Raw genomic sequence first — 26,665 nt, forward strand, 5'->3', positions numbered from 1 at the left:
TTCAAAAATGAGAAGCAGAAGAACAATAAACACTAAGCCCCATGAAGGGAGACATTAGAATAAAAACAAGCAAAAAGATGGGCTTTGGCAAGAAGGTTGAAGAGATGTAGAGGGGCCTTTCAGAGACAGAAGTCAAAGTAACTGAAAGACCAAAAGATTTAAATGTACAGGTGGGATATCAGGCTACTGGTTTCAGAGTCAGGAGTGAGGCCATGAAGGGATCTAAATGTAAACATAATAAATTCAAAATATTGGTAAGACCATGCATCCACTAAAGGTCAGCAAGGTATGATAAGCAAGCAGAACTAAATCTTTGAGAAAACGTTGGAGGATGCTGCATTAGATGTCAGTAAGAAAGATGTTGAAACGCTTGTGCCCAGAATTGACTAAAGAACAGATTATGGCTTCATTGGAAATTAGTACTCTTTGGTATTGACTAGAACACACAATTTAAAGTTCAGTTATGTATAACAGAATGCAAAACTTCAAGTTCAGGTTGAGACAGTAACAAAGGAACCATGTTTACTTCAGACACTTTACATTAATGAAGTCGATTAGTTAAAATGGTGGGCAAGGGAAACGGCAAATTTACAAGTTCTTTCTATAGCCAAGAAAGTCACAAATAAAAGGAAATTAACGAACTTCAATATTGAAAGAAAATTAATTTGACTTCAAAAATTTACAATCTGTTTCTTTGATTCCTTGCCATTCTTTGGGGTAAGTTTGGGAATCTTCAAGCCAAGATGGCCTTCAGGTTTTGGAAGTATTTCTTAGTAAATCCATCTTTGAGAACTTATTTTGTTAGAGATTTCCAGCACTTTATGCCTGTTTTCATTTCAACCCAATCCTCTATTAATTAGAATTCAATCTCATTCATCTGAACGGAATTGGATCCAGCTGTTCCTTCCCAGATATTTTCAGCTACTTTTCAGATTACAGCTTTCAGCAGATAACTGTTAAGTGACTTAGTGACAATGGTATATCTTCTCAAAAAGTAATGTCCTGACACAAAATATAGGCTAGTACAAATTAATGACAGTGCTGCCCAAAATATTCACTTTGTGTGAAAGTTCTGTGGGAACACTGATGCATATTTTCAACAAGTACATTGCAGCAGGAATAATGAATCAACAGGAAACAGAACAGAGTAATTTAAAGAAAGTGAAAATGATTTGTATTTTATACTTTTTCATTCCAAGATTTTCACAACATTTGATAAGGTTGTGAAATTCTGAAAGACTATCATCAATCACAACTAATTACTACCACCTTGTTCTCAAGTTACATTGCCTGTGCTGGCATTATTCAAGGCTTCTTTGAGACTATTGAAAACACAGACCAAATATCACTTCTGATTGTTAAATTCTCCTCGATATTTACTTCTCTTATTATTAATCCTTAAATTTTATGAATTTGGCTTGCCAGGATTATCAAATCACTGCCTCTGATAACATGCCACATTAACCAAATAAGATCATAAGATATAGGAGCAGAAGTGTAGGCCATTTGAGTAAAGGAGTTGGAGTGTTATGTTGAGGTTGTACAATACATTAGTGAGGCCTCTTCTGGAATACTGTGTCCAGTTCTGATTATCCAGCTATAGGAAGGATATTATTAAGCTGGAGAGAGTTCAGAAGAGATTTACCAGGATATTGCCAGATATGGAAAGTTTGAGTTATAAAGAAAGGCTGGATAGCCTCGGACTCTTTTAACTGGAGTGTAGGAGGTTGAAAGGTGACCTGTCAGAAGTTTATAAAATAATGAGGTCTAGATCAAGTTGATGGTGGTTGTCTTTTCCCTAAAATGGGAATTTCAAGACGAGGGGGCACATTTCAAAGGTGAGAGGAGAGAGATTTTAAAAAAAGACATAAGAGGCAATTTTTTTATCCAGAGGGTAATTCGAGTGTGGGATGAACTTTCTGGGGGAAGTGGTGAATGCGGGTACAATCACGACATTTAAAAGACAATTGGATGGATACATAAATAGGAAAGGTTTGGAGAGATACGGGCAGGTGGGACTAGTTTAGTTTGGGATTCTGCTCTGCATGGACTGGGATGGACCATAGAGTCTGTTTCTGTGCTGTATGACTCCATGATTGTATGACAATCAAGTTTGCTTTGATCATGGCTGACATGTTTCTCAATCCCATTTTCGCACCTTCTCCCCATAATCCTTGAGCCCCTTACCAATCAAGAACCTATCTATCTCGGTCTTAAATACACATCATGACTTAGCTTCTGTGGCAACGGCCCCCACAGATCAACCATCCTTTGGCTGAAAAAATTCCTCCTCATCTCAGTTCTAAAGGACCTGAAGCTGCATCCTTGGATGCTAGTCTCTCCTACTAGTGGAAACATTTGCACTGTGTCCACTATATCCATGCCCCTCAGTATTCAATTAGTTTAAATCAGATGCCCTCTCATCCTTCGAAACTCCACTCTGTACAGAGTTCTCAACCGCTCCTCATATGACAAGCACTTCATCTTGTAAATCTCTGCTGGATCCCCTCCAACCCTAACACATTTTTCCATAGATACTGGACTAACTGACCAAAGCCTTATTCAGCTTCAGAAGTACATCTCTGTTTTTGTATTTTGCCCATCTTGAAATGAATACTAACACTGCATTTGCCTTCCTAATTTCCACCTGAACCTGCAAGTTAACATGAAGAGAATCCTGAAATGGGACTACTAATTGCCTTTGTGCTTCAGATTTCCAAAGCCTTTCCCCATTCAGAAAATAGTCTACGCCTCTATTGTTCCTACCAAAGTGCATAATCTCACATTGTATAACATCGGCCACTTCTTTGCCCACTCTCCTAGACTGTCGAAGTCCTTCTGCAGCCTTCGCACATCCTCAATGCTACCTTTCCCTTTACCTATCTTTGTGTCATCTGAAAATGTAGGAAATTAGGGCATTATTGCTATGTCCATGTTGTTAATGCATAACATGAAGAGTTGTGGTTGCAACACGGAACACTGTAGAACTCCACTAGTCACTGGCTATCATACTGAAAATGACACCTTCATCACACACTCTGCCTTCTACCAGTCACCAAATCCTCTATCCATGCCAGTACCTTGCCCCAAACACCATGAGTTATAGAGTCATAGAGATGTACAGCACAGAAACAGTCCAACCCGTTCATGCCGACCAGATATCCTAACCTAATCTAGTCTCATTTGCCAGCACCTCGCCCATATCCCTCTAAATCCTTCCCATACATAGACCCACCCAGATGCCTTTTAAACTGTACAAACCTCCAACACTTCCTCTGGCAGCTCATTCCATACACACACCACCCTCTGCGTGAAAATCTTGTCCTTTAGGTCCCTTTTATATCTTTCCCCTCTCACCCTAAACCTATGCCCTCTAGTTTTGGACTCCCCCACCCCAAGGAAAAGACTTTGTCTGTTTATCTAATCCATGCCCTCATGATTTTATAAGCTTCTACGAGGTCATCCCTCAGCCTCTGATGCTCCAGGGAAAATAGCCACAGGCTCAAATCCTCCAACCTTGGCAACACCCTTCTACATCTTTTCTGAACCCTTTCAAGTTTCACAACATCCTTGTGATAGGAAGGAGACCAGAATTGCACACAATATTCCAAAAGTGGCCTAACCAACATGCTATACAGTCGCAACATGACCTCCCAACTCCTATACTCAATACCCTAACCAATAAAGGAAAGCATACCAAATGCCTTCTTCACTATCTTATCGACCTGCAACTCTACTTTCAAGGGACTATGAACCTGCACTCCAAGATCTCCTTGTTCAGCAACACTCCCCAGGACATTACCACTAAGTATATAAGTCGCGCTAAGATTTGCTTTTCCAAAATGCAGCACCTCATATTTATCTAAATTAAACTCCATCTGCCACTCCTCAGCCCATTGACCCATCTGATAAGATCCTGTTGTAATCTGAGGTAACCTTCTTTACTGTCCACTACACCTCCAATTTTGGTGTTATCTGCAAACTTACTAACTATACCTCTCTATGTTCATATTCAAATCATTTATATACATGACGAAAAGCAGTGGATCCAGCACCGATCCTTGTGGCATTCCACTAGTCACAGGCCTCTAGTCTGGAAAGCAACCCTCCACCATCACCCTCTGTCTTCTACTTTCAGTTAATTCTGTATCCAAATAGCTAGTTCTCCTTGTATTCCATGAGATCTAACCTTGCTAACCAGTCTCCTATGGGGAAACTTGTTGAATGCCTTACTGAAGTCCATATAGATCACATCGATCGCTCTGCCCTCTTCAATCCTCTTTGTTACTTCTTCAAAAAGCTCAAACAAGTTCATGAGACATGATTTCCCACACACAAAGCCATGCTGACGATCCCTAATCAGTCCTTCCCTTCCAAATACATGTAAATCCTGTCCCTCAGGATTCCCTCCAACTACCTGCGCACCACCGATGTCAGGCTCACAGGTCTATAGTTCCCTGGCTTGTCCTTACCAGCTTTCTTAAGTAGCGGTACCACGTTAGCCAACCTCCAGTCTTCCAGTACCGCACCTGTGACTAATGATGATACAAATATCTCAGCAAGAGACCCAGCAATCACTTCCCTAGCTTCCCACAGAGTTCTAGGGTACACCTGATCAGGTGCTGGGGATTTATCCACTTTTATGCATTTCAAGACATCCAGCACTTCCTCCTCTGTAATATGGACATTTTTCAAAGTGTCACCATCTATTTCCCTACATTCTATATCTTCCATGTCCTTTTCTACAGTAAACACTGATGCAAAATACTCGTTTAGTATCTCCCCCATTTCCCGCGTCTCGACACATGGGCTCCCTTGCTGAGTTTTGAGGGGCATTATTCTCTCACTAGTTACCTTTTTGTTCTTAATGTATTCATAAAATCCCTTTGGAGTCTGCTAACCCTATTTGCCAAAGCTATCTCAAGTCCCCTTCTTGCCCTCCTGATTTCCCTCTTAAGTATACTCCTACTGCCCTTATACACTTCTGAGGATTCATTCGATCTCTCCTGTCTATACCTAACACGCTTCTTTCTTTTTCTTAACGAAAACCTCAATTCTTCTAGTCATCCAGCACTCCCTAAGCCGACCAACATTTCCTTTCACCCGAATGGGAATATACTATCTCTGGACTCTTACTGTCATTTTTGAAGACTTCCCATTTTCCAGCCGTCCCTTTACTTGTGAACATCTGCCCCAATCAGTTTTTGAAAGATCTTGCATAATACCATAAAGATTAGCCTTCCTCTAACTTAGAACTTCAACTTTTAGATCTGGTCTATCCTTTCCCATCACTATTTTAAAACTAATAAAGTTAGTGGGGGAGCTGGCCCCAAAGTGCTCCCCCACTGACACCTCAGTCACCTGTCTTGCCTTATTTCCTAAGAGTAGGTCAAGTTTTGCACCTTCTCTAGTAGGTACATCCACATACTGAATCAGAAAATTTTCTTGTATAGGTTTACCAAATTCCTTTCCATCTAAACCTTAAAATTATGCCAGTCCCAGTCTATGTTTGGAAAGTTAAAATCCCCCCTACCATAACCTCCTTTCATTCTTACAGATAACTGAAATCTCCTTGCAAGTTTGTTTCTCAATTTCCTGCTGACAATTAGGGGATCTATAATACAATCCCAATAATGTGATCATTCCTTTCTTATTTCTGAGTTCCATCCAAATAACGTCCTTGGATGTATTCTCAGGAATATCCTCCCTAAGTATAGCAGTAATACCATCCCTTATCAAAAACACCACTCCCCCTCCTCTCTCGTCCCCCTTTCTATCCTTCCTGTAGCATTTGTATCCTGGAACGTTCAGCTGCCGGTCCTGTCCATCCCTGTTGCAGCCTCTTGTGCAGCACCTTGTCAAAGGGCCTTCTGAAAATCCAAATAGATCATGTCTATGGGATCTTCTTTGTCGAACTTGCTTGTTGCCTCCCCAAAGAATTCTAACTTTTTTTCAGGCATTATCTCCCTTTGATGAAGCCATGCTGACTGTGCCCTATTTTACCATGCACTTCCAATTATCCTGCAATCTCATCCTTAATCACGGACTATAATACCTTACCAATGACTAAGATCAGGCTATCTGGCCTGTAGTCTCCTGTCTTTTGCCTCCCCACTTATTAAACAGGGTCACATTAGCCATTTTCCAGTCCTCTAGGACCCTCTATGATTCCAACAATTCCAGAAAGATCACCACCAATGTCTCTACAATCACCTCCAGAACTCTGGGGTTTTGTCCATCTGGTCCAGGTTATTTATCCACCTTCAGACCTTTTAGCGTCCCCAGCACCTTCTCCTTAGTTATGGTGACTATAGTCACCTCCGCCCCCTAAATTTCGAAGTTCTGATGTGTTGCTGGTGTCTTTCACTGATACTTACAGACCATTCATTATGAGAACTCTACAAACATTTCAGTTGTTAAAGACTACAACAATTGCACTATTCAATGCTTGTTTGAGAAGACTCAAACATGTTTTGAGAAGCTTTTAACCAATACTTGGCTTGTCTTGCAGTGTTTTTCAAGCTTTCTAATTTTGCATTCAGATGCAAAGCATAATACATACTAACCAAAAAATAAGGCACAATATTTGTCATGGAAAAAGTAAAAATACAGTAGACTCCTGGAAAAAAAAAGTCACTGCCTGCATTTACAGTTTTGATGATTCAGCATTCCTTCAATATTTCTGTCAAGGTACAATATATTCCTTTGAGTATTTCTAAAATGTGTTTGTTGATTTAATGAACCATACTAAAATGAATTATGACAACCAAAAATAATTGCGATAAAAAATACAACTATGTGGTTCTACCTGTTAGAAAGTCTACGCCAAGAATACAATTGTATTTTACTGCAACTAGCTACTTTTGAGAGTTTGTTAATACAGTACAGCATTGACCCCTGGTGGCAGTTCATTGGCATTTCATCCGCAGGATAATACCCATATTTTCACAACAATGAAGAGCTCTCCTTTGTTACAATTATGGTTCCAGAGGCTGGAATCCAGGCAGCATATATTATTTTTATGTGGGGCTGGATTCCAGATTACTCATCCTGGTTCGTTGAGACAGTTGCCCAAGTAACACATCAGCTGCCTCCAGTAATGTCTGATTTTCATTGACAAAGTGAGAAAAATATGAGTGCAGATTAAACTTAGTGAGATCAGGGTCTAAATACTGCAACGCTATGGTCACATAAGACTTTTACAAGTTATGTATCATTTGGGAGAGGTAATCTGCCCTTTGAGATTGTTAAAAGTAGACATGAATATGGATTTAAGAGTGCATAAATTCAATGGAACTGCCAAGAGAACAATCAAAGGAAACTGTCAGTAGAGCTCTCAAAGATATTTGTCAGTCTGAACTGTTGACAGATCTTCCAAAGGAAACTACAAACCTGAACCACCAATGGAACTTTCAAAGAGAGTTGTCTCGTTGCATTTAATACACTTGCCCATTGAAATTTTGAAGAAGATTTCTGTTGTTTTAAAAACAAACGTGTTTATCCTTTCTGTTGACATATGCTTGAGGGTTCATTGCAAGATTAGGATTGCAACATTGATTTTACAACCTTCCCTTTGCACAGTTAGGTACCTTTCAGGTCACATTTTGATAACCCCAAGTGCTTATACACTCTTTGAACTGGTACTAGGTATTCCAATACTTGTTTTTGTAATTAATTAAAATAGGTTAAATGCAGTGAATGTTTTTTTCATTTTTTTTTGCATTTAACAGCAAACTCTCCAACAGACACAAGAATTTTATCTCATCATGGGTCTTAGAACTTTGCATGGTGAATACTGCATGTGTTGGTGAGGTTGGCATAAGGGCAAAGGATGTTGGTAGAAGCTTAGCTTAGAATGAATTACCATTAAGTTGGCATCAAATTCTTCGGGACCACAGGGCAGAGCAAGAAAGGTACTGGTTGACAATGAAAGGGCTATGAGAAGTTAGTACAGAAGTGTCATGAAAAGTCAGCGGAGAATGTAATAAATGTGTACAAAGCATAGGTTCTTATTGAGGGTATGATCAGACATGGGGTTAAGTGCAAGGCATGAAGTAGGAGTGAATGGCCTTCATGGTGTGTGGGGAACTGAGGAGTGAGGGTTATCCTTTGCTTTATCGCTTTTTAAAACTACCATTGACAAACTACTGGTGCAGTCATGCAGGCCTCCTGCTTAGGCCGTCTCCCTTGTCTTTCCAGAGTCACTCCCACCATGGATTGCGTTGACTCTAAGCCCTCAGAATAAAAATCCAAAATTCTTTCAGGTCAGGTTTGTGGAGTGGAAAATTGTCCCAACTCTGGGCTCCAAGCCTCAGAACAAAACTTCACTTTGTCACTTCACCTGACGAAGGAGCAGCACTCTGAAAGCTTGTGATTCCAAATAAACCTGTTGGACTAAAACCTGGTGTTGCGTGATTTCTGACTTTGTTCACCCCTGTCCAACACAGCCATGTCCACATCAATGAACCTCAGAGACTTTGTTCATTTAATACCAAATAGCTGCTCTCAGGCTTATGAACAGACCTCTCATATCTTAGAGTTGATTTTTCTCTGCACATTCACTGTAGCTCCAACACTATATTCTGTATTCCGTTCCAATACCCTGGTAGACTTACATGAGGTATGATTTATCTGATTAGCATGCAAAACAATACTTTTCACAATAACTTGGTATGTGACAATAATAAATCAAATCAAATCATTTGTCTCTAAATATGGGGAAGCCTGCATGCTCTAAATGGATCAAAATATACAGCCATTAGCCCATAAGTAATGAATAACAGAAAGAAAGCTAGAAGAGAATAAAATTGTAAAATACAGAGGAAAAATTTAAAACTTTTTCCTGAATTACATGACTGCCCTCTACAGTTAAAGTTGTAAAGTTGCAATTACTTGTACAAACCTATTTAAAATTGCATTTTCCCCAAAAGGTTTATTTTCTCAAGTAACAGTGGTCCTCCCCAAGGGGAGGTTCTCCACTCATTTCAGCATATCTCAAGGCTTCACATTCTGTTGATCCTAAGAGCCAATTTTAAAACTAAGTTGTTAAACATCATCACTCTATTGGCCCATATCCACATTTTCCAGGGATTCTGTAGACTTGAAATGTTAACACTTTCTTTCTCCATCAATGTTATCAGTCTGGTTGCATTTCTTTAGCATTTTCTGCAATTGTCAGGTCTCCAGCATCTGTTGTACATGGCTTTTGTTTTAATATTTTAAAAATGCAACATTGACATCAATTTAGACTATGGCTTTGACCAAAACAGATGGATGCAGATTAAGTGGAAGGATCACATCATTCTGATATCCAACGATGACAGAACAAAGAGTACAAAAAAAGCAGCAAAAGCCAGCTATGGCCTAATGAATAATACTCAACTAGATATCGTATATGAGAACAAATGTCTTATATGCCACAAAATCTGCAGATCTCAAATTGACTTCTGCTATTTTGGACACATGGAAAACATTGTCTGTGAGGGATAACCAATAATATTATAATACTTCCTTACATTTTAATGAATTATCTTGTTACCCTTGAGTCCTTCTATCAATTTAACAGGAACTCCATCATCTCCTTCTGATTTTCCTGGCTTCAATAGTTCTAAATATTTCACAAGAAGCTCAGATTCAAATCATTCCAGGAAATGTTTTATATATTATCTGGTTCTAGTTCTTTTGGCTTTCTGATAAAAGTTTTTCTTTCCATTGATATACTGTTTCCTCAGGCTCTATGTGCAAAGCTCCTTCAACAGCACCTTCAGCATCAAAAACCTGTGACTTCCACCACCTTGTGGAAAAGGGCAGTAGATGCATGGGAACTTCTCCACTTGCAGGTTCCCCTGCAAACCACACACCATGGAACCATAATCACTGTTCCATCACTGTCCCTGGGTCAAAATCGTGGAATTCCCACGCCGAGACCTTTGAAAATAGTTCATCACTATCTTCTCAAGGGCAAGTAAAAATGTTCAATAAACTTACCTAGCAAGTAGCATTCACATTATGCAAACAATAAAAAAAAACACCATCATTACTTCTTGGCCTTCTCATAGGCAAAGCAACCCTCGCAGTGAATGGCTAGTGGAGGCTACTGAAGAAAGGGGCAAAGGATAGGCCAGGAGACTACAAACATCAATAGTAGGAAAACTGATGAAAGCCATAAGGGATACTATAAATATACATTTAGAGAAAAATAAGTCAACATGGCTTTGTCTAGGGCAGGTCATGTCTGACAAATTTAATTGAGTCCTTTGAAAAAGATGCCACAGGCAGTGGGTGACAGTGCTGTAAATGTTGTATATTTGGACTTTAAGGCAGCATTTGATATGGTGCCACACAGTGAGTTATTTAGAAAATTAGAAACGTTTGGGATTGATGGGTTCTTCGCAGCATGGAATAGAAGTTGGCTACAAGTTAGGAAAGAGAGAGGGAGTAGATGGGCATTTCTCAGACTTGAGACGCATTCAAAGTGGTGTCCTCCAGGGATAGGTGTTGGGACATGCTTTTTCTGATTTTTATAAATGATTTGGAGATGGAAGTATAAGGCAAACTTTCTAAATTTTCAGATGATAATTGGCAAGTTGATTAAATGGGCAGACACCTGGCAGTTGAATTTCAATACTGAGAAATGTGAAGTAATGCATTTTGGTAGAATAAACACCAAGAAATAATACAGACTCACTGGTATAACTTTGAAGAGAGTTCAGGAACAAAGGAACCGCGGAGTTCAACTGCATAATTCTCAGGTGGTCAGGCAAGTTGCAACAGTTGTTAAGAAGGCTTATAGGATCCTTGGGGTTATACATAGAGGTATAGAGTATAAAAGTAAGGAAGTGATGCTGCACCCTGACAAATCGTTGATTAGACCACGTTTAGAGTATTGTGTACAATTCTAGGCACCTTAATTCAGGAAGAATGTTAAAGCCTTGGAAACAGTGCTAAGGAGATTTACTGGGAATGATACCAGGAATAAGGGATTTTTGATAAAAGATTAGAGAAATCGGGCTTATTCTTCTTGGACCAGAGAAGATTAAGAGGTGATCTTTCTGAAGTGTTCAAACTTATGATCAGTTTTGACAGAGCAAAGGAGGATATTTGGTTTTCATTAGCTGGCACATCTAACTTGGGAGTCATAATTTCAGGAATGTCACCAAAAGTGCTAGAAACAAAATGAGGAGAAACTTCTTTATACAGAGCTGTTAGGATTTGGAATGTACTGCCTGGGACACAGATGTTCCATAGAACTTTTTAAAAGAGATTTGGAATATATTTGAAAGTGATGAATTTAAAAGGCTACAGAGTCAGGATTGGAGAAGGGACTAACTGCGTAGCTCTTTCGGGAGCCAAGATGGGCTGAAAGGTGTACATGTGAACTATGATTCTTTGATTCTATGAAGTTAGTGAACCCAGACAAAAAAACAAGCCTGGTTGTGGATGCAGTACTATAGGGTATGGCATGTATTACTATGTAGAGTTTTACTAATTATCACAATTACTTATTTTTTCTCATACCTGCAAACAAATTATTTTCTAAAATTAAAAAAAACTATGGAAATTTTGGCAGATCTGTTCAATCTCTGAGGGTTTAACTTGTTGATAGAACTCAAGTTAATATTTGTTTTATTACATAATAAAAGAGAAACTCAAGATTACCAGCATCTTTCATTTTACTTGTTTTATTATACATGTACTCTTACATTAGAAATGCAGCAAAATAAATCGACAAAGAGCACAAAATGGTTTTCTAACTAGGTTTGTAACTTTGTTCTCATGTTTGACTCCAAGCTTTTGTCCAGATATCCATTCCTTCAAAGATTGCCTATTTCCACCTCATCATATTGCTTAGAACTGCCCCTGCTCACCTTATCTACTGTTAGAGCCCTCATTCATTTGGTATCTCTGGACTTTATTATTCTACGTCAGCTTTTATCCCAGTGACCACCCTTTTAAATCTGAGATAATCCAAAACTCCGTTGCTTGGATCTGGATTTGTACCACATTCTATTTATTTAATACTCATCCTCACAGACCTACACAGAATCCCAGTTATGTAAAGTCAGTTAAAAGTTAGAATCATGATCTCAAAACATGAGCTCATTTCTCTTGGAACAGATAAATTAAAAACTCAGCAGTTTTGGCAGTATGTTTTATTTCACATTTCTAGCAACTATAGTATTTTCCCTTTATTAAAAGTGTACACTTATTTTCAAATTTCACAGTATCAACTTCCCCATATCTGTGAACTTCTTATCCTACAATCCTGAAGGATGGCTGCACTTTTCCAATCCTGGCTTTTTAAACCATCTCCATGGTCAGCATGCCTTCAATTACCAAAGGCCGAAGCTTTGAAATCTCCTTCCGAATCCTTTCCACATTTCTGGCTGCCTACTTTAAGATGCTGCTTAAAATTTCTCAGTTTCACACCAATTACGTAAATATATCCTTACATGGGTCAGTCAATATTGCTTTATAATGCAATGAAGCAGTTTAGGACATTTATATTGTACTAGAGAACTAGAACCATGTTCCTTAAGCACATGCTGCTATTGTTATAGTATTCTTAACAGTATTCCATTACATGTACCAAAATAATATGAAAATACAACGTTAGGATAAAATAGTTGGCCTACCCATTGGTGATCAAACAGCAAAGAATTAATTTTAAAGTTTGAAACATAAAAGTGCCACTCTCTATAATCTTGGACTAACAGATGTGATGTAATTTTTCCTAGAAGTATGTTTAGAAGCGCATAATTACAGACATAAAAACAGAAATTGCTGGAAAAGCTCAGCAGGTCTGGTAGCATCTGTGGAGAGAAATCAGAGTTAACCGTTTCAGAGCCAGTGGCCCTTCCTCAGACCACTCTATAGGTGCTGCCAAACTGCTAAGCTTTTTCCAAAACTTTCTTTTTTTGTTTCTAACATCCGCGGTACTTTTCGGTTTTTATTTATGTAATATTTACAGCACAGATTATCCTGTCAACGTGGAATGTAGCAGGAAAAGTTTAAAGTATTTTTTTCAGTAAATGGATTTGTTTCCAAATCCATTTCCAAACTTCCCCAGTTTTGATGAATGGCCACAGATCTGAAATGGTAACCCATTTCTCTCTCCACTGCTGCTGTAACTGCTCAGTAGTTTTGTATGCATGTTCCATTTCATTTCAGGGTTCAAGAATTTGCCATATTTTGCTTTTGTGAAATGGTATTAACCTATGTAGCCTCAACATCATTAAGTAGTTTTTAAAACTTCCAAGGTCACGGACAAGAGAACGAACAACTGAACGTTTTTTTTCCCCACTTTGCTTAGCAAGCCCCACCATGAGGAGACCTGAAAATTTGAATTGAAAACATACCCAAGACCAGGATGGTTTCATCAGTCTGAATCTCCTCCTTCAGCAAATGCTCAAAGCGTGAAAACGCACCAAACCACTCATAGGTCTCCTCGTGGTGATAGCGTTCATCCCAGTAATTCCGATCCTTGTATCGCGAATTACTTATTGGCAAATTATCCATTTTCTAAACAATCTTCAGTGGTGTTAAAGGGATATTTAACATTAATCTCTTAGCATACAAGTCTGGACTCAGTTCAAATCCTTTCTGCACTAATGCCACCCTCTCCGAACTTAAATGAGATCGGGTCACTTTCTCCCACTTTCCTAGCCCAGATTACGTTGGTCTTTTTTCCCCTGACAGTGACATGTTTTAGCAAAGGTTTATCTAATTCTTGTTACCCTGCTCACCTTCACTTGAACTCAACGTGGCACTATCCTATCCTTCCAGACCAGATCCCTCTCCCTTTGGGCAATTATGAAAGACCCCAACCACCCCTGTTATTGCAAATCAGACTATATTAGATTTTTATCATCCTTGTGACTCTAAATTAAGTCCCCTCCTCCCATTCCAGATCAGATTGAATCAGACTCCTGTCGTTCCTGCCCTTCAGGCTGTATTGTCCCACTGGCTCTTCTGGGTCAAGGCTGTATTTCAGTCTCCTGCTATCCTAGAACACTAGGTCTGAAACGTGTTTGTTTTGTTATAGCAGGTTACTGCCTCACATTAGCACAGAGATAATTGTTCCCTCCCGCCCAGGGTTTCCTGTCTATTTCTAAAGCCCTGATTGAGTTACCCTCAGCCCCTACCTCTCTCCTGTCCGTGGCCCAGATCACACCCACATTGACTCTCCCTCTTCCTGTGTCCGTCTCCACAAAGGAGGGGACACCCCCTCTCTACAGAACCACTTTAGTTTATTTGTTCACTCTCCTAAACTTTATTGTGATTATACCGGGGGGGGGGGGGGGGGGGGAAGAAGGGCGCATTAAAAGGCGGTCGGAAAGTTCAAACGTGGTGATATGCCAGGCAGAGTGCGCCCCCACCCGAAAATACGGTCCCCCCCGGAAACCGGCGGCGATCAACAAGCGTTCCGAGCTGAATCTCAGACTAAATTCACGGGGAAGCACTGATCCACCCGGAACGTCATCCTGCAGCACTTCAGTTTTATTTGTAAAAATCCACCTACCCCGCGGAAAAAAAAGAAACAAATCCTGAATGTAAAAAGACTCCGTCCGCGTTAAAGATGAGCGAGCGGGGAAATGTTAATACGACGAGGTGAGATTCTCCCGGCGCGTGCCTGGGAGACGGCGGTTTGTGTTTGAAATGGGGGCGGGGCGAGTGAGAGGTGAAAGGGTAAAGGCGCTGCCGCCGCCACCAGCCGGTGCGCGCGGACGGACGGAGGGAGGATGTTGAAAGCCAGGGCCCGCGCGGCCCCGCTGGGCCGAGCTCGCGGCCTCACCTACTTGGGGACGCTGTGGCAGGAGAAGCGCTGGCTCCTGTTCCGGCCGCAGTACACGCTGCCGGTGGCCGCCTGCCTCTGGCTGGCCGAGATCTGGGTCAACCTGTGGGTCATCCGGAAAGTGCCCTGTGAGTGCTGTACGTGGCGGCGGCGGCGGGTGGGAGCGGGAGGAGGAGGAGGGTCGCTGAGTGTTTCGGTCAGGGAGGCTGCCAACTCACTCCATCGATATCGCTCTGAGAGCTTCGTGAAATCTAAACAAAAAAAAAACCCAACACTTTTTAAAGAGAAGTCGCTGCAAAAGCCCTGGCAGCATGTGTGAAGAGAAATCCGAGTTAACGTTTGGGCTCCGGCGACCTTTCCTCAGAACTGGATGCTGCCGAAGTTTTGCAGCAGTTTCTGCTTTTATTTCTGATCTGCAGCCTCTCCGGTTCTTAATCAAAACAATTAAACAAGCCGGCCGACTATCTTGAAAGTTTTATTGCGATCCTTTTGGATTTATGTGTAGGACTTTTCGCAGCTACCATGCTGGGGAAAGTGAGGACTGCGGATGCTGGAGATCAGAGCTGAAAATGTGTTGCTGGAAAAGCGCAGCAGGTCAGGCAGCATCCAAGGAGCAGGAGAATCGATGTTTCAGGCATGAGTCCTTCTGCAGGAATGAGGAAAGTGTGCCCAGCAGGCTAAGATAAAAGGTAGGGAGGAGGGACTTGGGGGAGGGGCGTTGGAAATGCGATAGGTGGAAGGAGGTCAAGGTGAGGGTGATAGGACGGAGAGGGGGTGGGGGCGGAGAGGTCAGGAAGAAGATTGCAGGTTAGGAAGGCGGTGCTGAGTTTGAGGGTTGGGACTGAGACAAGGTGGGGGGAGGGGAAATGAGGAAACTGGAGAAATCTGAGTTCATCCCTTGTGGTTGGAGAGTTCCTAGGCGGAAGATGAGGCTCTCTTCCTCCAACTGTCGTGTTGCTATGGTCTGGCGATGGAGGAGTCCAAGGACCTGCATGTCCTTGGTGGAGTGGGAGGGGGAGTTGAAGTGTTGAGCCACGGGGTGGTTGGGTTGGTTGGTCCGGGTGTCCCAGAGGTGTTCTCTGAAAGTTTTACTTGCGCCCATACCTCCCCCCTTAATTCCCTCCAAGGCCCCAAGGGATCCTTCCATATCTGCCACAAATTAAACTGCACCTCCACACACATCATTTACTGCACCCGATGTGGCCTCTATATTGGGGAGACAGGCCACCTACTTGCGGAACGTTTCAGAGAACACCTCTGGGACACCCGGACCAACCAACCCAACCACCCCGTGGCTCAACACTTCAACTCCCCCTCCCACTCCACCAAGGACATGCAGGTCCTTGGACTCCTCCATCGCCAAACCATAGCAACATGACGGTTGGAGGAAGAGAGCCTCATCTTCCGCCTAGGAACCCTCCAACAACAAGGGATGAACTCGGATTTCTCCAGTTTCCTCATTTCCCCTCCCCCCACCTTGTCTCAGTCAAATCCCTCGAACTCAGCACCGCCTTCCTAACCTGCAATCTTCTTCCTGACCTCTCCGCACCCACCCCCACTCCGGCCTATCACCCTCACCTTAACCTCCTTCCACCTATCGCATTTCCAACACCTTTCCCCCCAAGTCCCTCCTCCCTACCTTTTATCTTAGCCTGCTGGACACACTCTCCTAATTCCTGAAGAAGGGCTCATGCCCAAAACTTCGATTCTCCTGCTCCTTGGGGGATGCTGCCTGACCTGCTGCGCCTTTCCAGCAACACATTTTCAACAGCTACCATGCTGCCAATCCAGACTGTAGGAGTTGTCACTTTGCTGAGTACTCCCTTCTTTAGCGGCTCACTTGTTCGGGTTTTTTTTTTCAGCCCGGATTTACGGGCAGAAAGAATTCTACCTGGCCAGCGCTGAATAAAGTTAAAAATCACACACAATCACATGTTTATCTGGTAACACTGGCTTTCGAGGCGCTGCCTCTTCATCAGGTGGTCCTGATGTGCAAAAGTGCTGAGTAAGAGAAAGTGAGTACTGGAGATCAGAGTCAAAAAGCCTGGCGCTGGGGAAAAAAGCACAGCGGGAATGCTAGTTTTTCAGGCATAAGCCCTTCATCAGGATTGTGGAGGGGAAAGGGAGCGGAGTGATAAATAGGACATATGGGGATGGGAGTAGGGGTAGGTGGGTTGGAAGGCAATTGGTGGATGCAGGTCAGAGGTGATTATGATAGGTCAGTGGGGAGAGTGGGAAAGAAGATGGACAGATAGAACAGGTCAAGAGGGTGGTGTGGAGTTGGGAGAGTTGGATCTGGGACGAAATGGTGGGTGGGGAGATTTGGAAACTGGTGGTCAGTGTTGAAGCTGTGGTGGTTGTCAGGTCCTGAGGCAGAAGATGAGATGTTCTTCCTTCAGTTTGCAGGTGGCTTTGATTTGGCAGTGGATGAGGTCTAGGATTTACATGTCCTTGAGGGCATGTGAGGGGAGTGGGGAGTGGTTGGCCACTGAGTAGTGGGGTTGTTTGATGCAAGTGTCCCAGAGATGTTCCCTGAACTGCTCTGTGACTTGGTGCTCCCTCTGCCTGATGTAAAGGAGATCACATCGAGAGCAATGGATGCAGTAAATGAGGTGGGAGGATGTGCAGGAAAATCTCTGCACGATTTGAAATTACCCTTTAAGGCCTTGGACAGAGGTGAGGGAGGAGATGTGGGCACATGTTTTGCACCTTGTGCAAAGGCAGGAGAAAGTGCCGAGTGTAAAGGGTGGTTTGGTGAGGAATGTGGACCTAACGAGGGAGTCACTGAGGGAATGGTCTCTGCAGAATGAAAATAGAGATGGGGAGGGAAATATTTTTGATGGTGGGGTCTGACTGTAGGTGACGAAAATGCTGGAGTATAATGTGTAGACGAAGGGTTGGTGCCGAATTTCCAGATACCATGCATTTTTGCTACCTACTGTCAGAACCCACCACTATTGGCTGACCTCTCTGCTGCAGCAATCTTTACAGTCTTGAATTGCCTCTTTCTAACTGAACCCTTAAATGCAAAATTATTCAGCAAGTTGCAGTCAGAGCAAATTTTTCTCCAAACTGAACTTGCATTCTTTTGTGTAATTTCTTCTGCAGTATTTACATCCTGCCTTCTGGCCTTGATCTTTCTGATTTTTATGTATAACAATGTTAATGCAATATCAATCAGCTTTTCTGACCCAAAAAAGAAACAACTTGAAGTGTGCAGTCTTTTAATCTTTTATGGGGAGACAATGGCCTAGGGATATTATTGCTAGCCTATTAATGCAGATACCTAGGTAATATTTTGGGGACCTAGGAAGATGGTGGCATTTGAATCCAATAAAAAATGGAATTACAGTCTAACGATGACCATGAAACCATTGTTTGTTTATTGTTGGAAAAACATCAAGGTCATCACATAGTCCCTTACTGGGTGCTTCTAGAACAAGAAAGCATCATCTTATAATTAGATTTGAAGGAACCCAAAATGGGTTCACTGAGAAGATTATTGCAGCTTGAAGACATCTTCCATCATTTTACTGATGATAGAGAGTGGACGGATGAGGCAATAATTGGTTGGGTTGGATTTTTTCCTGCTTTTTATATGCAGAACAAAGCTGGACAATTTTCCACATTGTTGGGTAGATGCGATTGTTGTACCTTTATTGTCAATCTATAAAACATTAATCAATCTGATCTTGAAAGCAGTCTTCCTTCTAATTTTTTTTTTAAACCAGCTGCATGGGCCTCTAGCAGTGATTTCTAGAATCATAGCACAGCTTAGAGGGACATTGTTTGAAGGTGTAAACAGATGTTTTGAGCTGTTGGAACCTCTTCAAACTGTGCAAATAAATATTGAGCTACTGTCAAGAGATCATACATAATCTTATTGGAACAACATAAACATGTCAATCAACAAAGTTTTCACTTCTCTGCACTTGTGTCAACAAGTGAGGCTTTTTACTAAAGTCTCAAATTGTCTCCAAACTTAAGTTACCCATCTTGTTTGCAAAAATCTGTTCCTAAGTATCTCCTGTATTTTCAGACACAGAAATTGATTGGAGAGCCTATATGGATGAAGTGGAAGGTGTAATTAATGGAACATATGACTACACGCAGTTGAAAGGTGACACTGGACCTCTTGTGTAAGTATTGAGCAAGGAATTCAATATAACAGTTAATTGTCTGCTCGAACAACGGTCCACATGTGCTGATTTCTGAATGGTGTGTATTGCAGGGCTGTTTTTTTTCAATATTAAATATAATGAATTTTTTCAGACATTCTGAATATCTTTTCTTCACACCCCACCTCACTGATAGATGCACTCTTGAAAACCCCTATCAGCCATATTCCATAACGAGTCACTTGACAATATATTTGAGTCAGAGTGATTGGGCATCTTACTTAGCCTGTGGGAAAATTTGTCTTGCTGCTACTTGGCAACCTTTCACAGCTGGATAGAGGTTATGAGGAGCTCAGTCAGTGACTGATAAACCAAGGCCCAAGTCACACCAGTTAGTAATAGTGATACACTTGTGAGAGGGCTTGGCAAGAATGCTGACCTTGGGAAAGAGTTTTTTTTTAGTTAGGAAAATAATTGCAGGTGATAGAGCTGCTGCTGTCTACTTTTGGGTTGCAATGGATCACATTACCAGTGGTTGTTATTGCATGGAAACTTTAGTTTTTTGTCATTATTTCCTTGGAGAGTATATTCAGAATTTAGCCTTTTGTTTTTGAAATTTTCAAGTGAGTGACTTTGCTTTTGGTTATATGAATAAAAGTTTCTTGTTAGCATGGAAATATATCTTTCCTAATGATGTTTCAGTACTGTATTTCTTTTGAGTCTTTCTATATTTCTAATATTTGTTAGAGTAACTTTGAGCTAGTTACTCCTCATCCCAAGGACAGTAACTCAGAATAAGGTATGGTCCTGTAAGCACCAATAGCCTATTGAGTAGCCATTTTTTTTAGTGTGACCACAAGCAGTCAGTATCTACTGGAAACGTGGGTGCAGGTGTCATTAAAGCTGTAATTGCTAATTCTCTACATCTGTGTTTTACAGCAGTGATAATAGATTGGTAAGGAGATAATAGATTGGTCAGGAGCTGTTTCTCAGCTCCTGAAAGGTTATCAGTTTTGGTGACCTACTTACCTGCTTGTGAGCACAGTGGGAGTATTTCCATCCAATTGTTAGAACAACATTTGAATGTGTTTTTTTGTTACATGGTACTGCTAAAGGTGTAGAACAATACATGTAATTGTAAAGACTCTCACATTATCTCATGGAATATTATAAATACACTTTGCTATCCTCTGCACAGATATCCTGCTGGATTTGTTTATATCTTTGCGGTGCTGTATTACATCACAGATCGTGGAGTAAACATCCACCTTGGACAGTATATTTTTGCCATCTTCTACCTCATTACCCTGCTGCTGGTCTTCAGGATTTATAATCATACAAAAAAGGTGAGCAGCATATTGGAAGTATATAATATAGAAGGAATCATTGCTCTTTAATACAAAGATTGGATCAATTTACTATCTATGGAAAGAAAACAAAGCCAATGTTTCAAATTCACTGACTCTTCTCCAATCTGAAGAAGTGTCAGTGGACTCAATGTTATCTTTGTTTTCTGTACACAAATACTGCCAGGCCTGTTGAGTTTCTACTGCATTTTCTGTTCTGGTTTTCAATTTCCAGCATACACTGTTCTCTTTTTTTTTATTTTGATCAACTTAACTCCTGCATTGTCATGTGCATACCATGCTATGAAAGTACCCACTTTTTAAAAAAAAATTGTTCCAGAAGTCTAATAAAATGATATTTGAATTTGAAATGTAGATTGGAATTGTGCGTCAGAACCAGCACAAGTCAGATACAGCTGACTCCACTGCAATTACCAGGGAAGTTGAAACATGTTATAAGCAATTAGCTGAAATCAGGAGCCCTCATACTTCTCATTCTAACTTATTTGTTCGCATGATTAAGAAAGTCCACAATGTGCATTAGAGTTGGAGAGTTCAGAGGGTTCCAACTTGTTTAACTTAATAATTAAGAAGGAAGTTTTAGAGGAATTAAATCCTGCTGTGACACCTGGCTAACTATAATGCTTATCACTTCCCTGCCTGACCCGCTACCACCGCATCAAACATCATTGGAACCTACTCCCACACCCCAACCTACCACTCCCTTGACTCAACTCCCACAATCCCATGATGTTCCAACTCCACCCCTGACCTACCCTAAGGCCCAACTGCCTGCCACTTGGCGCTTCTTCACCTACTTGCCACTCTGCCCTCTGTATTGTCTTACCTTGGGGCTTATTGGACACTGGTTGTGCCTCTCAACCAGGTGGTCCAAGTTCAAATCCCGCTTGCTCTGCAGGTGTGTCAGAAAAATTTGTTCAGAAATAATTCAAATCTAATCTAGTCTGTAAATAGTAATAACTGGAAATGTTGAGTAAGTAGATTAAGTAGTTTTATGGAATGTCATTTAGGTCTGAGATGAAGAGAAATGTTTTACACTGAGGATTGTGTACACCTAAACAGCTCAAATGCCAGCCTGTGTGACTGTGACAAAGGTAAATATTCCCTCCTCCTCCTTCTCGACGTGCTGTAGCCTTTGAAACAGTTAATTACGCCATGTTCTTCCAATGCCCCTCAACTACGCTCTGCCTGGGTGCCACAACTCCTAGTTCATTTAATTTTTATCAATCTAGCTGTACCAGAGTATCAGTTGCAATGACTTCTATTCCCACTCTCTCATCTGAAGGCACAGCTTTAATTTTCCCCGTGCTGATAGCACCCAGTTCAATTTCACAACCACCTGTCGAGTGTTACTAAATTATCGGACTTATTACCTTTTTATTCAGTATGGGATGAGCAGAAATTTCTTCCAATTAAATATAGGGAAATTCGAGCCATTGTTTTTGGTCCCCATTTCAAAATCTCACCGTTGTTTTTTCCTGTAGCAGTCTTGATCAGGCCAGTCAGATCACACCATGGATATCTCATTTGATACCAAGATAAGCTTCATAGTCATGCCATCACTAAGTTGAAACTTTATTGCTGGAACAGCACAGCAGGTCAGGCAGCATCCAGGGAACAGGAGATTCGACGTTTCGGGCACAGGCCCTTCTTCAGGAATGAGCAGAGAGTGTTCAACAGGAGAAGATAAAAGGTAGGGAGGAGGGACTTGGAGGAGGGGCGTTGGAAATGTGATAGGTGGAAAGAGGTCAAGGTGAGGGTGATAGGTCGGAGTAGGATGGAGGCGGAGAGGTCAAGAAGAAGACTGCAGGTCAGGAAGGCGGTGCCGGGCTGAAGGGATTCGGCTGAGACAAGGTGGGGGGAGGGGGGATGAAGAAACTGGTGAAGTCCAAGTTCATCCCCTGTGGTTGGAGGGTTCCCAGTCGGAAGATAAGACGCTCCTCCTCCGACCGTCGCGTTGTTGTGGTTTGGCGGTGGATGAGTCCAATGACCTGCATATCCTCGGTGGAGTGGGAGGGGGAGTTGAAATGCTGTGCTACAGGGTGGTTGGGTTGGTTCGTCCGGGTGGCCCAGAGGTGCTCTCTGAATCGCTCCGCAAGTAGGCGGCCTGTCTCCCCATCACTAAGACCACCTATTTTCATCTCAGTAAAATCGCCCAACTTCAACTTCGAGCCCTTGTCTTGTCTCACCTGCTGAAACTCTTCTTACCTTCATTTCATCTCGACTTGACTGTTACAGCACACTCTTGACTGGTCTCCTGCGTTTTACTTCCATAAATTTGAGGTCATATAAAGCCTTAATGTTCATGTCATACCTCGCTGTCCTGTTCCTCTATCACCACTCTGTGCCTTGATCTAAAGTTTCTCATGGTCAAACAACATGTTGATTTTAAAGTTCTTGCCCTTGTTTTCAAATCTCTCCATGGGCTTGTCCAGCCTTAGTTTTGTAATCTCCTCCAAACCACAAGTCTGCAATATATCTGCACTCCTCTAATTAAGGCCTCTTGTGCACTTCCTGTTATAATTGTTCCATCCTGGATCACTTTCAATTGCCAGGGTCCCAAGCTCTGGAATTTCCTCCCCCATTCACTTTTCCTCGTCAAAGCTACTTACATGACCATCTGACCTCATATCATCTTTTGTGGCTTTGTGGCCCATTTTGTTTTATATTGCTCCTATGAAGCACTTTGGGGCATTTCATTGCATTAGAAGTGGTATATAAATAGGAGCTATTGTTGTTTGTACCTTCAAAGCGCAGTGTCTCATTCAGTGGCATATATGTTGACCTTTTGAGTTCCAGGATGTAATGGTTACACTTTGTCAATGTTTATAGATTATTTTTGCCACTCACAGTCTTGACTTTTTTGAGGTGACGTAGAATCTGGTACTTTAGCCATTAGCCATCTCTTAGCTCGCTGATTCTTCTCATTGCGCATCTGCAAACTCTCCAGTTGTGGAGATTATGCTTAATCTTGACTTGCATTGCATCCATCCATGCATTATTTGATTTGTCTAACAAACACTGTTGTAAAAATGTTGGAATCGTTTATTAAGGAAGTAGTAGCAGCCTATTTGAAAATCATCCTAATCAAGCAGAGTCAGTATGGCTTCATGAAAGGGAAATTGTGTCTGACTAACTTATTAGAGTTTTTCAAGGAAGTCTGCGCTAGAGTGGATAAAGGGAAACCAACAGATGTGTTGTATTTGAACTTCCAGAACATATTCAATCAAATATATATATATATATAGATGATTTGCTAACCTTTTGCCCACTTACTTAACCTTTTTGCCCACTTACTTAACCTATCAATATCTCTGTGTAAACTGTTTGTATCCTTCTCAACTATTTTTGTATCTGCTGATTAGGCTACAGCACTTACACTTCCTAAGTGCTGTAGCCTAATCAGCAGATACGAAAATAGTTGAGAAGGATACAAACAGTTTACACAGAGATATTGATAGGTTAAGTGGGCAAAAGGTTAGCAAATCATCTGGGGAGGACAACAAAAGAACATTATTTAAATGGAGAAGAACTACAGAAAGCTGCAACACAAAGGGACTTGGGGGTACTTGTGTATGAAATGCAGAATGCTAGCACATGGGAGCAGCAGGTATTCAAGAAGGCTAATAGAATGTCTGTCTTTATTTCAAGGGGATTGATATATGAGTAAGAAATCTTACTGCAGCTGTTCAAGGTGCTGGTGAGACCACATCTGTGAGTAGTTTTCAGTCCCTATTTAAGGAAGGATATCATTTAATTGGAGGTAGTTAGAGAAGGTTCACCAGAATAATCTCTGGTAAGGAGGGCTTGTCTTATGTGCAAAGGCTGAACAGGTTGGACTTCTAACTCACTGGAATTTAGAAAACTGAGAGGTGACCTCATTGAAATGTACAGAATTCTTAAGGGGCTTGGCAGGGCAAATGCTGAGAGGATATTTCCCCTCATGAGAAATTCTAGGACCAGAGCGCATTGTCTCAGAATAAATAGGTGTCAATTTAAGACTGAGATGAGGAGGAATTTCTTGAATTGCAGAGTTATACAGACCCTTCGATCTAACTTGTCTGCGCTGACCAGATATCTGAAACTGATCTAGTCCCATTTGCCAGTATTTGGTCCTTATCCCTCCATTCTTGCTATTCATGTACCCATCCAGATTGCTTTAAATATTGTAAATGTACCTGTCTCCCCCAACACCTCATGCAATGTGTTCCATACACGTACCAATGTGAAAAAGCTTTCTCCTCTCGCCTTACCCTATGCCCTCTAGGTTTGGATTCCCCTCTCCTGGGAAAAAGACCTTAGGTAATTGCCATATCTATGCCCCTCATGATTTTATAAACCTCTGAGGTCACTCCTCAGCCTCAAATGCTCCAGGTAAATAAGCTCCAGCCTAATCAGCCTCTCCCTATAGCTCAAATGCTCCAATTCGGTAACACTCTTTAAGCCTTTTCTGAACCCTTTCTAGTTTAACAACATCTTTCCAATAACAAAGACCAGAATTTAGTGCAGTATTCTAAACATGTCCTGTACAGCTGCAACATGACATCCCAACTCCCTATATTCAGTGTTCTGACCAATGAAGACAAGCGAGCCAAACATCTTCCTCACAACCCTGTCTAGCTGCGACTCCACTTTCAAGGGACTATGCACCTGAACTCTTGGGTCTCTTTGTTCGGCAACATTCTCCAGGGGCTGACCATTAATTGTATATAAGTCCTGCCCTGGGGTTTGCCCTGCCAAAATTCAATATCTTACATATATCTAAATTAAGCTTCATCTGCTATCCCTCGGCTCTTTAGCCCATCCGATCAAGGTCTCTTTGTACTCTGAGATAACCTTCTTCACTGTCCGCCACACCACCAATTTTGGTATCACCTGTAGACTTACAAACCACGCCTCTTATGTTAACAATCGAATCATTTATGTAAGTGATGAGAAACAGTGAACCCAGCACTAATCTTTGCGGCACACGACTGGTCACAGGCCTCCAATCTGAAAAACAACTCTCTACCACCCCCTCTGTCTCCTACCTTCATGCCAATTTTGGCTAACTTCCCCTGGATTCCATGTGATCTCCCCTTGCTAATCAGTCTATGATGTGGGACACTTGCCGAACGCCTTGCTGAAGTCTATATAGACAACATCTACTGTTCTGCGTTCATCAGTCTTTGTCACCTCTTCAAAAAAACTCAACCATGTTCGTGAGAGGGTTCAGAGTTTTTTGGACCTCCGTGCCCAGTGAGCTGTGGGGATGGAGCCTTATTCAAGTGAGTTAGAGGTGTTGGAGAGGTGTGTGGTGGCTGTATTAGCAACCAAAATTGAAAGATCTTGGTGTAATACACAATTGTTGCAACCATTTCATGTTCCCCACACCAGTTTTGATATGGCCATGCACATACTTCTGAGCCATTGACTTACAATTTGTGAGGTTGGAGGGACAGAGTGAAAGAATAAGCCATTCCTGGGTTTGTGCTGTACACCAACAATGATATTGATAAAGAATGTCCATAGGTTACCTATTTTCTCAGTTAGTCAATAGTAAATGGTATTTTATGGGTCAATTTTGATGATATCTGTTTCCATTGTTTATTGAAGCTTTTCCTCCCATTGTTGGGGGTGATGGGGCATGACAAGGTTTGAATTCCATTGGGTGAATCTATTATAATGGGGTGCCATAAAATATTTTATGTGTAATGGATAACATTATTTTTCATGATTTATTGAAATCCACAATTTCTAATCTATCACTTCTTTTTCAGGTTCCACCATTTGTATTTTTCTTCATGTGCTGTGCCTCCTATCGGATCCACTCTATCTTCATCCTTCGACTTTTTAACGACCCTGTTGCCATGATGATCCTCTATGTAGCTGTGAACCTCTTTTTGAGCAATCACTGGTCACTAGGCTGCTGTTTCTTTAGGCAAGTACTGGAAGAAGCAAGACCTTGGTCAGTCGTGTTCTAGTGTGATAGTAGTGAAAACATAGAGGCTTATGAAGAAAGACCGATTATCAGACAAGTTTTTTTTCACTCTGCCAAACACATTGTTTTTCTTTCCATGCTTTGCAGTCACACACTGAAAATTTATGAGGCCAATTTAGAAGAAAAAAAATTCCTGAACGTTCCAGAGACAATCATCCAGATATATTCACAAAAGGAAACATTCTGCATACACTGCAAGGTGTTCTAACCATTCGCGACTTTCTGTGAAAACAAAAAGGCACTTCTTGTTTACTTTTAACTTTAGGGCTTGGAATGATGCCCTTAATCCTCCTGCATCTATCCAGTTCAAATCACCTACCACCTGAACTAAATTTAATAGTCTATCATTCTGCAAAGTGCAAAGCTCTACTTCTCTTTGCCTGTTCAAATAACTTCAGCTAGATGT

General features: G+C 41.4%; 2 protein-coding genes across 4 annotated transcripts in view; one reads left to right on the plus strand and one right to left on the minus strand.

The window, feature by feature from the left end:
• ece2a (endothelin converting enzyme 2a) overlaps nt 1–14,301 on the minus strand; it is a 295,107-nt gene extending 280,806 nt beyond the window's left edge. For both annotated transcript variants that reach the window (XM_043702447.2, XM_043702448.2), the window contains exon 1: nt 13,359–14,301. In XM_043702447.2, coding sequence (XP_043558382.1) covers nt 13,359–13,518 — 160 coding nt within the window. In that variant the 5' untranslated portion in view covers nt 13,519–14,301. The remainder of the gene's footprint in view (nt 1–13,358) is intronic.
• Nucleotides 14,302–14,461: 160 nt separating this feature from the next.
• Nucleotides 14,462–26,665, plus strand: part of alg3 (ALG3 alpha-1,3- mannosyltransferase) — a 39,019-nt gene continuing 26,815 nt past the window's right edge. The window contains exons 1-4 of one of the 2 annotated variants that reach the window (XM_087993469.1): nt 14,462–14,610; nt 18,834–18,933; nt 20,111–20,258; nt 26,039–26,199. In XM_087993469.1, the coding sequence (XP_087849595.1) occupies nt 14,595–14,610; nt 18,834–18,933; nt 20,111–20,258; nt 26,039–26,199 (425 nt within the window). In that variant the 5' untranslated portion in view covers nt 14,462–14,594. Of the gene's footprint in view, nt 14,611–14,716; nt 14,923–18,833; nt 18,934–20,110; nt 20,259–26,038; nt 26,200–26,665 lie in introns of those variants that run through there. The other variant, XM_087993468.1, reaches the window with a different exon arrangement.

Source organism: Chiloscyllium plagiosum, unplaced genomic scaffold, assembly GCF_037043375.1.
Source record: "Chiloscyllium plagiosum isolate Xiang-an unplaced genomic scaffold, Cpla_swu_hap1 HiC_scaffold_13, whole genome shotgun sequence".
NCBI lineage: Eukaryota > Metazoa > Chordata > Chondrichthyes > Orectolobiformes > Hemiscylliidae > Chiloscyllium > Chiloscyllium plagiosum.